This window comes from Patagioenas fasciata, chromosome 18 (assembly GCF_037038585.1).
Source record: "Patagioenas fasciata isolate bPatFas1 chromosome 18, bPatFas1.hap1, whole genome shotgun sequence".
NCBI lineage: Eukaryota > Metazoa > Chordata > Aves > Columbiformes > Columbidae > Patagioenas > Patagioenas fasciata.
In genome coordinates this window covers 13479545-13493670 of record NC_092537.1, presented here as the reverse complement: position 1 = coordinate 13493670, position 14126 = coordinate 13479545, and the positions used below count along the sequence as shown (strand labels likewise).

Sequence of the window (14126 nt, the reverse complement as noted above, 5' to 3'; positions counted from 1 at the left end):
GACTTAATTTTATTTCCATGGGCTTGTTTTGGGCAAAATACAGAGATGAGGTCCTGGACAACCTCTCCTAACCACTCCTAGTCCTATGTCCAGCTCCGGTAGGATTTGACCCTCACTTCCAGGAAAACCCTCCACAATCAAAGAGGAACAACATGGTTCTTAGCCAAAGAGGTCAAACAAGTTTGGTGTTTCCAGATGAAGCGGCATCACAGCGTGTATGACAGCAGGATAGGTTAGGTGCCTCTATCTGAAAACCACATCTGGACTCAGTTCCTCTTCCCCTGCTTGAGTCACCCACTCTCGCTTGCTTTTGATGTCTGTCTTGGAGGAGAAATGAGTGAAATAAAAACTCACCAAAAAACCCAAATCCCCAGTCAGACAAGTTGAGGACTAGGTGCTCCAAGTGCTTATGAGCTACATGTTACTAGTTCAAGTCCTGGTGATGCTCTACCACTAATTAACAAAGTTTTCCCAGCTCTTTGCAAGCCACATGACAGTTTGCTCAGTGGCTGCTCCTCTGCTGCCATAAGTTGCCACAGTGGCCATGGGTAGATTAAGAGGAGAGATGTGCATCAGTGCTACTCTGAGCTTTGAAGGGAGAGAACTGCCAGAGGAGCGGATGGGGGGGTTGATGTTACATGACCAAATACAGCAGTTCTGTGCTCTTGTATCAAATGCCAGGTCTCACTCTGATACCATTTCAGAGAAAACCTCTCAGGAAATAAATAAAGTGGTGTTTCAGGAAGCCCTGCAAAGCCCCTGCAAGGTACAGGGTCGTTTTGCAAAGCCACTCAGTAAACTCCTGTTTGCTCACAGCATCCAAAGCAGCAGGAGGTGCCAGAGCTCCTGAGAAACCTGAGACCAGCAGAGCAGGAAATCTGTCCCCTTATGGGGTAATTCCAAAGTTCACTTTGCTGAGCTGTGTCATGATGAAATCTAGAATCACAGGATGGTTAAGGTTGAAGGGACCTTCAAAGCCCACCCAGTGCCCCCCCTGCCATGAGCAGGGACATCTTCACCAGCTCAGGTTGCTCAGAGCCCCATCCAGCCTGGCCTGGGATGTCTCCAGGGATGGTTCATCCACCACCTCTCTGCCCAACCTGGGCCAGGCTCTCACCACCCTCAGGGCAAACAATTTCTTCCTCATGTCCAGCCTGAATTTCCCTCCTTTAGTTTAAAACCATCACTCCATGTCCTATCACAACAGGCCCAGCTACATAGTCTGTCCCCAACTTTCTTATCTGTCCCTTTTAAGTCTGGAAAGGCTGCACTAAGGTCTCCCCGGAGCTTCTCTTCTCCAGCTGAATCCCCCAGCTCTCTCAGTCTGTCCTCTCAGCAGAGCTGTTCCAGCCTCGGGTCATTTCTGGGGCTCCTCTGGCCCCTCTCCAGAAGGTCTGTGCCTTCCTGGGATCACTGATGCTGGCTGAGCTGTGCTACAGGGGTCACAGGATCCAGGAGACTGGCAAAGAGGGGGTGGCTGTGGGGCACAGAGATCCCGGCTCAGATCTGCTGAAAGCCCCCAGACCCTGTTGACTTTGTGCAGCTCTGCAGACCCTTGCAGGGCCGTGTCATGGCACAAGAGACATGGCACCCACCTTCACAGCGTAGACCTGGAAGCAGACGGGCTGGATGCCCATGCGGACGTAGTACGCGATCACATCAGTGATGAACAGATCAGTCACAAGATGTTTGCTCGGAGAGGAAGGCTGGGGGGCAAATCACATTATGGATCAGCCACAGTCACTTCTCAAAAACACGGCCACTAACCCTCACACCTTTCCAGATAAATAATGAGCAATGAGCTGTTGCTCAGGGCAGCGCTGAGCCGCTCTGCCACGAGTAGTCAAAGCGAATAGCAGAAGCGAAGGCTCGCACCCACCTACCAGCCTTTTTTGTATGTTATTCATGGTGGCTCAAACTGCTGGGAAATAAGAGCTGAGGGTATTTCAGCAAATGCCTCATTTACATTTTCGCTCTTGAAATCTGCCATTTCCTGTCCCTTGGCCAAAAAAACCCATCGCAGAAAATGGGTCTTGTGGGCTGGGGCAGCATCAGCCACAAGCACCTTCCTGGCTGTGGGCCCCAGGGTGGGTTTGCAGGGAGAAAGCCCCTGTCTGGGCCACGGAGGAGCCTTGCAGGGCATGAGCTCACGCTCAGGTACCACAGACGTATTTGGGAAACGGGCCAGGTGGGGAGGTGGACAGTTTGCCTCATACCATGGTGGCCAGCTTGGGAATCATGTGGCACAGCGTGTTGATGTTGCTCTCATACCACGGGTCGGCCCTGCCCAGGTACGCGGCCACCTCGCAGAGCTCCTCTTGGCCAGCGGCAGCTTGGTCCTGAGGGAGAAACACACAGCTCAGGGTGCGATCACGGCTGAAAATACCAGGAGCCATAGAGCAGGCAGAGGGAGCTGGGGTGCAAATGCCCCGTGAGCAGCTCCCCTGTCCCTCTCCTTTCCCCATGTGGTCCAGAGAAAGCGGCAAAACACTTCTTGCAGCATTCACTTAGCAGGTGCTCAAGAACAGGTGAAGAATGAAAAGAAATACCCATTTTCTTACTGTCACGTTTGTCAGGACGCACAGCCAGCTCTGGGCCAGCTTAAAATATTGTGAGAAGTGTGACTGTTTATTTATCGCTGTCTCTACGATGTCAAAGAGGAAGAGATTTGCCCAAGACAAACTGCAAGGTAGTGACTCGCAGAACTAAAACTGGGCCCATGACCAAGCAAGGCAAAGCCCTCAGTAAGGAGTGACCACTTCCCCTAAGTGTTTGGGAGGTAAGGAAAGCATCAATCCTTCGCTAAAGCTCCCTTGATCCTCCTACAGCTGGGGCATAGCAGCAAAACTAAATATCAGTTCTAGGCTGTGAGTTATCATCTGTCAGGGTGGCTGAAGCAATCTGAACATCTCTGGAGCTGACAGATCCCCAAAGTCAGCCTGCAAACTGAGCCCAGCTGCCCTGTCTCGGTCCCCATCCTCCCTGTTCTAGGAACAAGGAATTAACCACTGTGAGCTTCTGTAAAGCTCCCGGCTCTTTCTCCGAAACCACTGTCAGCCCCTCGCAGCTGGCGGCAGCGCCCAGAGGTGCCAAATCCAGACTCACCACAGTGGCCAAGGTGTTTGTCTGCTCAGTCACAACCGGGATGTGGTAGAACTGCAGGTTCAGCCTGGGAGTCAGGAAAACTCGCCGTGTTTCTCGTTTCCTTGAAGTGGAAAAATAAATAGTTGTGTCACAAGGGGAAGGTGGAGGAAAATAGTTCTTGGCCAAGGCTGGGCAGTGCCAGGAGTCACAGCTGCTCTGCAACAGCAGCTCATGCCCTCCTCGCATGCCTCTTTCGCCCAGTGTGACAGGATGGCATTAATGTCGCTGGGTTCCCAAATGCATCAAGGGGAGCTGATGGGGTACGGGGTGTCCACAGACAGGTTCCCAGCTGGGACCAGTGGGCCCCTCTGCACCAGCTCTGCTCCCCAGGCTGCTGCTTGCACCACAATCCACCCCACGTTGGTGTCCAGGCCTGTGTGAGCTGGTGGGGCAGCTGGAAAACAGCTTTTCTTTAGGATTTTTCCCTTTTGCATAGGAAAACCTCTTGCCTCATCTATTGTTCATTTAACCCATTCCATGGACGGAAGGGGAAAACTCCCTGTGTGCAGCATTTGGGCCAAAAGAGCCAAATGCTGCCATGCAGCTGGTGAAGTCAGACACATGTGGGTGCAAAACACCTACATCCCATAGAATCATAGAATCATTTTGGTTGGAAGAGACCAACAGTTAACCCACACCCGGCACTGCCCCATGTCCCTGAGAACCTCATCTCCGTCTGTCCAACCCTCCAGGGCTGGTGACTCCAGCACTGTCCTGGGCAGCCTGTTCCAATGCCCCACAGCCCTTTGGGGAAGAAATTGTTCCCCAGATCCAATCTCAATCTCCCCTGGCGCAACTTGAGGCCGTTTCCTCTGCTCCTGGCGCTTGTTCCTGGGGAGCAGAGCCCGACCCCCCTGGCTCCAAGCTCCTTTCAGGCAGTTCAGAGATCAGAAGGTCTCCCCTCAGCTCCTGTTCTCCAGCTGAACCCCCCAGGTCCCTCAGCCGCTCCCATCACACTTGTGCTCCAGCCCCTCACCAGCTCCGTTCCCTTCTCTCAACTTGCTCGAGCACCTCAAGGGTTTTCCTATAGTGAGTCTCATCCTGTCTCAGGTGACACTGGAACCCAACCCCATCCTCAGCTGTCCCGGTTCCTTCAAGAGACTGAAGAGCAAAGCCCCTGCTCTGTCCTCCCTGTCCCCAAGCCCCCGGAGCCAAACCAGCTGTGGGTACCTCAGGGAGTGGTAGGCTTGGGCCAGGCGCCCCAGGATCCGATCGTCCCCCAGCAGCACGATGCGGGCAGTGCGCAGCCTCTGCGGGGGGGCTGCAGGCTCCGGGGGGGTCCCCGGTCTCCTCTGTGGCCTCACCGGGGACTTTGCCCCGGGACCGTTGCAGCCAGCCTGCAGGAAAGCCACACTCTCCAGCGGCGACGGCTTTTTTTTGATGCCACCCTTCCTCTGCAGCCGGGATTGCTCCGTCTCGGTGCCAAAAGGGGCAAATGGCTCCTCGGCTGCCGCGGGCAGGTCCCGCTCGATGCCGCTGTCAGTGGAGAGCACGGAGAAGCGGGTCTGCTCGCAGCACTCGCAGTCCGAGATAATGTCCTGGATCTCGAAGTTGTCCAGGTCCTGGCTTAGGCAGCTGGGCTCGCAGCTCTGTGACAGTGGGCGGATGAACAGCACCAATTCCTTCCCTGCAGGCAGAAGGGAGCTTGAGCAGGGAAATACAACTAAACCCGGGTTGAGCCCAAATCCTGCCCCAGCTCCCTCTTCTCATGCAAACCAAAGAGCAAATATCTCTGCCAGCGGGTCCAAGAGGAGTCAGTCTTTCAGTCCAATTTCACATTGCACCACGGAGAGAGTTCAGTATCACTCAGATCAGATATTTTGGACACATCCCCTGCAGCCTGTCCCACGGGGATCCTCCCCTGATCTCCTTCACCCCTCTTTCCCCCTAATGCCCTGACCTGACCCCAGCACCCCACAGAAGGAAGGCTGGTGCAATGGTTGTGAAACTCACTGCCCAAGAACCAGGGCTAAACGACACGTTCTGCAAAGGCTCCCCAGGCTCAGACACTGTTCGAACTCGCCGCAGCCCCCAGGGCACTCACAGAGCTGGTCGTCTTCTGTCCAGAGGTGAAAGCTGATGTTGGGGTTGGGCAGAGGGGTGCCCTGCAGCCCTCCCAGGGGAGCGTCACCTGGGGGAGATAAGGATGCTTGTAATGCACAGGAGCAGACAGTCTTCCCCCACAGGTACATGATACCCACCAGTGCTGTGCTCCTGAGAGAGACTCTGCCACCCTGGTCACCTCCTGGGCTGACCTGAGACTGTAATCACAGACCTCTGCTCTCACAAAGTGAGCCAGAATCATAGAATCACAGGATGGTTTGGGTGGAAGGGCCCTTCCCAGCTCCCCAGTGCCCCCCCTGCCATGAGCAGGGACATCTTCACCAGCTCAGGGTGCTCAGAGCCCCGTCCAGCCTGGCCTGGGATGTCTCCAGGGATGGTTCATCCACCACCTCTCTGCCCAACCTGGGCCAGGCTCTCACCACCCTCAGGGCCAACAATTTCTTCCTCATGTCCAGCCTGAATCTCCCCTCCTAATAAGGCACCTACACCATCAGTGAAAGCAAGAATGAAGATGGGGAAACAGGCACAGGCAAGTGAAGGACCTGGCTTCACTGCAGCAAGCAGAGGGGTTGCTCAATAAATAAAACATTCTTCAAGCACTGGGTTTCCAACGCACATGGCAGGACCTCCTTCGGCATTCCCAGCTGAGACACAGGGGAGCTCTGTGACCACACCATTGCTGGCTATTTTTAACCCATTATGGCTCTGTGAGAAGCAGTGAAACAACTGAATATCTCAGTGCCACCAAAAGGAGATGATCCTACTCCTTTCCTTGCACCACTGGCTGCTCCTTGCACTGGGACAGTCTCCAGCTCTTTCCAGGGAGGGGGTTGGGGTGCAGAGATCTTCCCCCAGGAGCAGCCAGTAAGAGGCAAGCACGACCCCCGTTTCCCTCTGGTCTACCCCAGATTTGTGTGACAAGCTGTGATGGATCACAGAATGTCCTGAGTTGGAAGGGACCCACAAGGATCATCAAGTCCAACTGTCCCTGCATATGACAGCCCCACAGTTCACACCATGTGTCTGAGGACATTGATGGGGACGTTCGTTATAGCCCTTGTAACCCCGATGGCATCGGGCTGGAACACAGCACCGCCAGCAATGGAAGGGGACGGCAGCACCACTGTCCACCACATCAATTCCAGGAGGTTTCAGGGAGTGGTGACAGTGTCTCCACAGCCCAGGCCATGGCAAGATGTATCTTACACCAACAGAGCACTGGAGAGTCTGTCCAACCTCCCCTTGTTGATATCTATAGCACTCTTTGCAAATGATGGAGACGTGGAACAGGCTGCCCAGGGCAGTGATGGAGTCACCATCCCTGGAGGGGTTGAACAGACACAGAGATGAGGTTCTCAGGGACATGGGTTAGTACCAGAGTTAGATTATGGTTGGACTTGATGATCTTAAAGGTCTCTTCCAACCAAAATGATTCTACGATTCTATGTCTCTGGGCCTTGGGGCAGCCGAATTAGCAGCAGAGATTGCCACAGTCCCTTGCCTGAGGTGATAAATCTACCACCCAGTGCCATGTGCAGTTTGCCACCCTGGACATCAGGTCACTGCAAAGAGCCAGGCTGCAAGGACCTGATCCTGGTGGCAGATGTTGCTACTGGGGAGGCAGACGGGAGGTGGGGATGGATGGACAGCTGAGAGAGTGCAACAGCAAGGGCATCTTCACCGCTCCCTTACCCCACCATGCACGGCTGGCACGGAGCTCACCCGCTTGCCAGGAGCTGAGGATGGCGCAGTAGATCTTCTCCAGCCTGGCTGCGTGCTGGCCGCGGTCTGCGCTCGCCTCGGCTCCTGCACACTCCACTGCCGACACCACTTGCTGGAACCAGTGCTCAAGGTCACTCGTGGGCATGTCCTGTCGTGAGGAGCAGATATTAACACCCGGCAGTGTGAAAAGAGGCGATGCTCCGCTGGAGAAGGAGAGCAAATGAGTCCTGCAGTAATGTTTTTTCACAACAGAGGACACAAACGTCCTCCTCTCCCCAGGAAAGGCTGGAGGAGGAGAGATGCTGGCTGTGCTGTCTGCTTAAAGACTTTTACAGGCAGGTTTGCAGTGGGTGGGCACTGTGCTCCAGCTGCCATGAGCTCAAGGAGTCAGTAGCAGAGCTGGCAGCTCAAGTGACCCATAGGAGATGGGGACAGCAGACACACAAAGGTGTCCTTGGAGTGGAAATCACTGAGAGCCCCTGCAGACTTGCCTTTCTGAACCAGATGTTTGTCTCACTGTGGCCTCATGGCTCCTTGAAGGAAATTTTTGGGAAAACTGGTTGAAACATTTCCACTGTGATGTTTTTGCAATGACCAGTGGCTCACAGAGCCTGTATTTCAGCTGCAGAGCCCAGCTCTGCTGTGCCGAACTGAAGACTCAAACTGAAGATTCAAAACCTCTGGGTCCTGCTGTAGTAACTCTTAATATTTGAAAAATTCTTTAGTTTAACACCAGGTCTGTGTGCAGCCCAGGCCTGCAAGTATCACCAGGGCTACTGGGGATGGAGAACAGCGGTGAGGAGCTGGGGGGGTGAGTCTCTCCACTTGCTAAATACCTTCCCCTGCTTTAAGATGCTCAGCAAGAGCAAGATCATTGCAAAACCGTGGGTGGTGCTGCAGAAGCGGCACCACTTACCTGGAGGCTCCTCTTCAAGCTGCTGATGTCGCAACCCTCACCCAGGGCCGCCTGCATTGCATGGATGATCACGTAGGACATGCATGCCCGGGGGCTCTGTGAGACCCGAGCTGCCTCCGTGTCGGTGACCAGCGCGTTGCAGATGGCTTCAGAGAGCAGCTCGGGATCAGCAAAGATGAAAATCCTGCGTGGGGTGGGAAGATGGGGAGAAAAAGGGAGATGAGATGAGGTGACTGTTACTGACACCCATACAGAGGAAAAAAGGTGGTTGCTGATATTCCCCCTCTCTGCTCTGTCTCTCTGCCAAGGGAAGCTCCCTCCCTCCCAGGACTACAGAAATAAATTGGGACACATCAGAGGAATGTGCTCCCCCCAGTGCAAAACTTATTTTAACGAGGCACTGGATGCCACCAAATTGCATCCCCCAAGACCACGTGCTGCCACGTGGTTTCTATCCGAATTGTCCATTCCATCCCACACTAAATCAGAGCACAGGACAAGGACAGATTTCACTATGAGACTTAAAGGTTCTAAAAGAAATGAAAGTAACACCACATTCAAGAGGCACTACTCACTTTTCCTGATAAGGGTACGGGTCGCTTTTAAGACTTTGTTCGGAAATGACCATTCTTTGGTACAACATACCTAGCAAATGCAAGAAGATAAACACAGAAGATTCAGAGCGTGAGAAATAACAACACAGCTCACAGGAGCCGCTCAGCACGGCTCCCGGCTGTGGAGGCTGGCGGTGGGTCTGCAAACTCAAGAGAACACCCATTGCTGGAGAAATGAGGTCAAGGAGCCAAGAACTGGGCCTAGAGCTAAAAATAGTCAAGGACAAAGATAGGCCATGCTACATAAAAAGAAAACCCTTTCTATTCAAGGATTATTTCCTGTATTTTCCTTCCTTTGTTTAGTGGATTATGAGCTTGGGAGCGGAGTCGGAAGCAGGAGGAAGAGCCTTACTCCGCTCCTGGGGCCACATCAGGGACAGCGCTTGGGTGGGTATGAAGAGTACAAGATGTTTCTGAATCGGGAGAGATGTACTTCACCCTCACCCAGCCATGGCCTAGGTTCATGGATCCAACCTAAGACCCTGAGACCCCCAAGCACTTGGCCAGCCCCATGCAGAAATCTCTGCCATGGCTCAGTGCATTAGGCAAAGGTCAGCTCAGGGATGGAACCCCCCAAAGTCCCCATGATCATCTTGAGGACCAAAGCCATTCATCGAGTCCTGCACAGGCATAGTGGAGAAGTCTCACACCTGGTGCTGTCATTTCCATCTTCAGCCTGGTGGCATAGTCCAAACCAATGGTGCAGAAAGGCTTGGGCAGGGTGAGCAGCTTCTTACAGAAATCGTACACTCTGCTGCAGAGCTCGTCGGAGATGCCAGGAGCCTGGGGCAAGAAAGGGGCAGATCAGGAGATGCCACAGCCAGTGGTCCCTAAGGGTGTTCGCCCCACCACAGACCCCAGAGTGGGAGGGCACAGAGCTACACCAAATTCAGTATGGATTTCATTGCAATATCTGAAGAAGAACCAGGCCCTAGAATGGTTTGGAAACCTCCAGTAATACCCACTGTAGGGCTGTGGGCATACATTATTGCCAGGTTGTGGCTTCCTGCACCATTCGGCACCTCAGCACCTCCAGAAAAGGGGGTCAGCTGGAAGGACCCATGCGTGCCACCAGTGCCAGTGTCTCAGCCAACAAACATCACACTGGGAAATACATAGTAGCATCCACCCATGGTTGTCCCAGGTGTTTACTGGGCAGCTACTGGGATGTTTCGGCACAGGAAGAGGTGCTGAGCAGCTTCAGGTCTGTGGCTTCCAATTTCCCTGGCTCTTGCCCCAGTGAAACCAGCGGCAGGTTACCTTTATGAAGGTGTACATCAGCGTGTGCAGCAAGGGAATGATGTAATGCCTGAAGTCACCTCGTTCTGCCTGTGGGACCAAAAGGCACAGTCAGCATTGGGTGCTGGGATGGGCAGCAGCAGAGACCAGAGCTGGGGGAGCCACTGCGGCCCCCGGGATCACAGAATCATAGAATGGTTGTGGTTGGAAGGGACCTCTGCAGATCCCCAGTCCAAGCCCTGCTCACGCAGGGTCACAGAGCAGATCACACAGGTCAGTCCAGGCGGGTTTGAACGTCTCAGAGAAGGAAACTCCACACCAGGTACTGTTTTGTCTTCTTGGCCAAGGATGTGCTGGGTCCCAGCTGCTCCGCGGCTCAGACACACAGGGAGGGCACAGGAACTCGCCCTGGCCTGGGGGTGATGCTCCCCAGGTCAAGGTGGGGCTTGGGGTCCCTCCACAGGCCATCAGGGTGGGCAGGACATCGCTGGGCAGACAGGTCCTGCCTGGTGGGCACCTCCTGCAAGCCAGGCCGTGGGGAAGGGGTTGGGGGTGGACCACACTGCCGTGTCCACCACCACATCGCAGGGCTGGAGATGGCTGTGGAGCTGCTGCGGGAGCGTGGGCTGCACACCGAGAGCTGTGATGTGCATACGCAGTAGTCATGGTGGGAGAGAGCGGGTGAAAGTTTCTAACAGCTTATTAACAAGCTCCTTTCTGTCACAAAAATTCATGTGAAAATAGAAAACCACTGGGAACCCTCTGAAAAAAGCACGTTTTACATGGTGTGGGTGTGGGACCAGAGAGTACATGGAGGAGAGACGCTCCCGCAGCCAGATGGATGCTCAAACCCACACAGCCCTGGCCCCTGCCTGCAGCCTGGCTCTGACAGCTCCAGCAACAGGAATGCCCCTGGATAGACCTGGGAAAGGTGTTTCCATCCCAAAGATATTCCTAGTACCTTTCTTCAGGGCTGCTGTGCTGACAGATCTGAGTTAAATGGAACTGATGGCAGCAAAGCTTTACAAATGGTCAATCAAATCAGTAGCACTGAATTGCTGAGATCAGCTGATATCTGCCCGGAGCTCCAGAGGAACTCAAGCATGAAATCACTAAATTGTTATCTGTGTTTGGCGCTGACTGAATTACAGACCAGGCGGCCTGACATCCCTCCTGGGCAAGGAAAGAGCAGAGCGGTAATAGGGGGAGACTGACACGGATTTTGCAGAGGGAAGCAGAGCTCCAGCCCTCTGGGGAATCCCTGCATCCACAGCCGCGGGATGCGGGTGTTCCTGTCTGTCTGGATTTGCAAAAGTTGCTTGATCAGATCCCTACTGAGGTGCTGGTGAAAGGTGAACTGCTATAGCACAAGGGAGACAAAACAGCCTCTGAGCTGCTAAAAATGCAGGAAAAAAGATAAGGAATAATTGGTTAATGTTCACAGTGTTGGGATTTGTGCACAGGGATCTGAACTGGGCTGATACAGCCCAAGGGTGTGATACAGGACTGTTAATGGAGGGAGGTGACAAGCTCTGCAGAGGGTGTTTGTCCCCTCTGGGGCTGAGCAGCAGCCAGCAGGAGACATGGGAGCTGAGCAATGCTGAGCAAGGCGGTTCCATCCTGCCAGCTCCAAAGGAGAAATGGCAAAGATGCAGAGAAAATGGTACAGGGAGGTTTTCGCACAAAGGATGACAAGCAGGGGCTCTTCACCAGGGTGGAGAGGAGGAGGACACAGTCTCTTCTTCCCTGCACCGGAATAAGAGGGGGCTGCGTAAAATGAGGCAGACTCACCGGAAAGAAAAGGTGCTACTTCTACACATGACATCAAACCACAAACCATGCCAGGCCAGGATGCTGAGAGTGCTAGAGATTTCCATAGGACCAGAAAATGACACGACACATCAATGAAACAAAAAATCCATTGGGTTTGAATTAGATGCTCTCAGGACAAGATGTTTCTGCTCTCACACCCCCTGCGGCAGAAATGAGTGGCATGGAGGAGAGATTTCCACCGTACCTGTGACTACAGCTGGCTGGGGTGGGATCCGGGGGATGTGAGGGTGACCAGAAGTGTTTTGCACTCTGCTATTTGTGAGCTGCAAGGGCCAGATGCATTTGGCTGCTGCGGCACCGAGGAGCCCGGAGAAGTTCCCTGCTCTGCTCGTGCCCTGCGGTCACTCCTGGGCAAACCTCGGTCCCTGCAGCCACCAGCTGGGGACGAGCTGCAGCTCTGTCCTGGTGTGCCATGGAGTTTTCCACACCTTGCTATGAGCCACAGGCCCCAGCCAGGCTACAGGTCCCTAAAACATCCAGAGGGTGGAACAGCTCTGCTGGGGGACAGGCTGAGAGAGCTGGGGTGCTCAGCTGGAGAAGAGAAGCTCCGGGGAGGCCTTAGTGCAGCTTTCAGTGCTTAAAAGGGGTCGATAAGAAAGATGGGGACAGACTTTTGAGTGGGGCCTGTTGGGACAGGACAAGGGGTGATGGTTTTAAACTGAAGGAGGGAGATTCAGGCTGGACATGAGGAAGAAATTGTTGCCCCTGAGAGTGGTGAGAGCCTGGCCCAGGTTGGGCAGAGAGGTGGTGGATGAACCATCCCTGAGACATCCCAGGCCAGGCTGGACGGGGCTCTGAGCACCCTGAGCTGGTGAAGATGTCCCTGCTCATGGCAGGGGGGGCACTGGGGAGCTGGGAAGGTCCCTCCAACCCAAACCATTTATGTTTCTATGAAAACCAGCTCAGCCATTTGGAGCGATGCCCCAGGTGGAGGCAGAGCCCTGTGGGTGCAGCTGGGCCCCCCCCATCCCTCTGCTCCCCCCAGCCCCACAGCAGGGCCCACACCACAGAAGGGCCCATCCCAGTGTTCAGGGGGTGTCTCCAGGGCAGCACTCACCCTTTCCAGCTCCTTCACCAGGATCCTGACCAGGACAGAGCTGTTACTGGGATTCTGGTCGATTTTTTTATGAAGGGTCCATCGCAGCATCCCTGAGAAATTAAAGCCGAGAAAGAGGTTGGGTCATAGAGCAGCGATGGGTCAGGGACAGCATTTGACAGAGGAATCAGGAGACCTGGGAACCGTTGCTGCAAAAATCACTCAGTGGGATGCTACATTGATACCACTGTCAGAGCTAAACCGGGTTTCTCTACCCTCTGCAAGGGACAACTTGCCCTGCTGCCCTAATTCCACACTCAGCATTGGTGTATTGTACCTCTAACACTGGGAAAACCTTGGAAAAAGGTTCCAGAGATCCTAGAAAAGGGACTGAAGAAAAACCTGGCAGGGGAATGGACATGAAGTTTGTTTCCTGCTCCCTCTCTTGCTCTGTTTATTTCCGTCTGCTCTCACCACCTGCACCCAGGGATTTGGGCTCCTGCTTGTCCCAGCACGCAGCACCCGACCCCTGCTGCCCATCGCTCACAGAGCAACGACCACAAAGCATCTCAGTCCTGCAGACGTGAAGGCTCATTCCAGACAAAATCAAACATGATTAACTGTAAAATAATCTGTGCACTCCAAGTAAAATCAATTTTTCAGAATTAAATAAGTTTCCTAAGGATGTAGCAGTCCAGTTGCTGGGTCAGCTAGAGTTTCACTCTCCAAAGCTGTAACACAGGGATTTCAAGTGCCTCTATAGCCGGAGCTGAGTGATGCATAGCAAAGTGATATCCCCACGGGACAGACGGGCAGACAGCTCAGAGGTGACAAGTGGGTTGTCCGGGGCTGCGCGGTGACTCAGTGTCAGCGCTGGGAGCAGCAGCACCAACTCTGGCATTCGCTGGGCGAGCGAAGGGTGTGAAGGACGGAGCAGCCGCACAGAGGAGGGACGAAAGCTGCTGAGGTTGTGCACAGCAGACACAGGAGCTTGCCAAAGACTGACCACCTCCGGAGTGGGATAGAAAGGGCAGAGCAGCGCCAGGGGCCACCCCGTGTCCCCCCACCCTGTCGCCCACTGAGAGTTGGGAGTGCTGGGGGTTTGCGGCCAAGCGATACCCCAGGGGGAGAATCGGGGTCCGTCTCACCTCGGTCGCACTGGCAGGCGGGGTGGTGCCCGTCCAGCTCTCGCAGCAGCGTGCGGACGCGGCGCAGGATGTCCGACTCCACCTCTGCGGGACAAAGAGGACGTGAGCGGCCAGGCCAGCAGCCCTGGGACACCGGCCGTGAGAGACGGTGCCTCTCAGCACACGGCTTGAGTGTGTGTGAAAGTGTGTCCTTAACACACGGCATGAGTGTGGAAGGCTGAGATATCGTGAATTGTTTGTCTCAAAGCTTGCCTGCTAAAATAATATGCTTAAGGCCTGCTTATTACAGAAAAATGCTTGCTCACGCTACTTGTTTAATTGGGCCCGCTGTAAAGGCCTAAATACAGTGGATTAAAGTGCAAAACACATGATCACTGTGAATTGCTAAAGCTCAAAGAATGCTTGAAGCT

The 14126-nt window shown here is 54.1% G+C and overlaps 1 protein-coding gene across 9 annotated transcripts in view; it reads right to left on the bottom strand.

Annotated features, from left to right (window-relative positions):
- PIK3R6 (phosphoinositide-3-kinase regulatory subunit 6) overlaps positions 1-14126 on the bottom strand; it is a 49230-nt gene that overhangs the window by 8584 nt on the left and 26520 nt on the right. For 7 of the 9 annotated variants that reach the window (XM_071816431.1, XM_071816432.1, XM_071816429.1 and 4 more), the window contains 12 exons: positions 13717-13800; positions 12590-12681; positions 9721-9789; positions 9111-9243; positions 8422-8491; positions 7847-8030; positions 6901-7078; positions 5189-5275; positions 4315-4771; positions 3106-3205; positions 2217-2339; positions 1596-1706 (listed from right to left, as the gene is read on the bottom strand). In XM_071816431.1, coding sequence (XP_071672532.1) covers positions 1596-1706; positions 2217-2339; positions 3106-3205; positions 4315-4771; positions 5189-5275; positions 6901-7078; positions 7847-8030; positions 8422-8491; positions 9111-9243; positions 9721-9789; positions 12590-12681; positions 13717-13800 — 1688 coding nt within the window. The remainder of the gene's footprint in view (positions 1-1595; positions 1707-2216; positions 2340-3105; positions 3206-4314; positions 4772-5188; positions 5276-6900; positions 7079-7846; positions 8031-8421; positions 8492-9110; positions 9244-9720; positions 9790-12589; positions 12682-13716; positions 13801-14126) is intronic. The other 2 variants (XM_065852707.2, XM_071816435.1) reach the window with 2 other exon arrangements.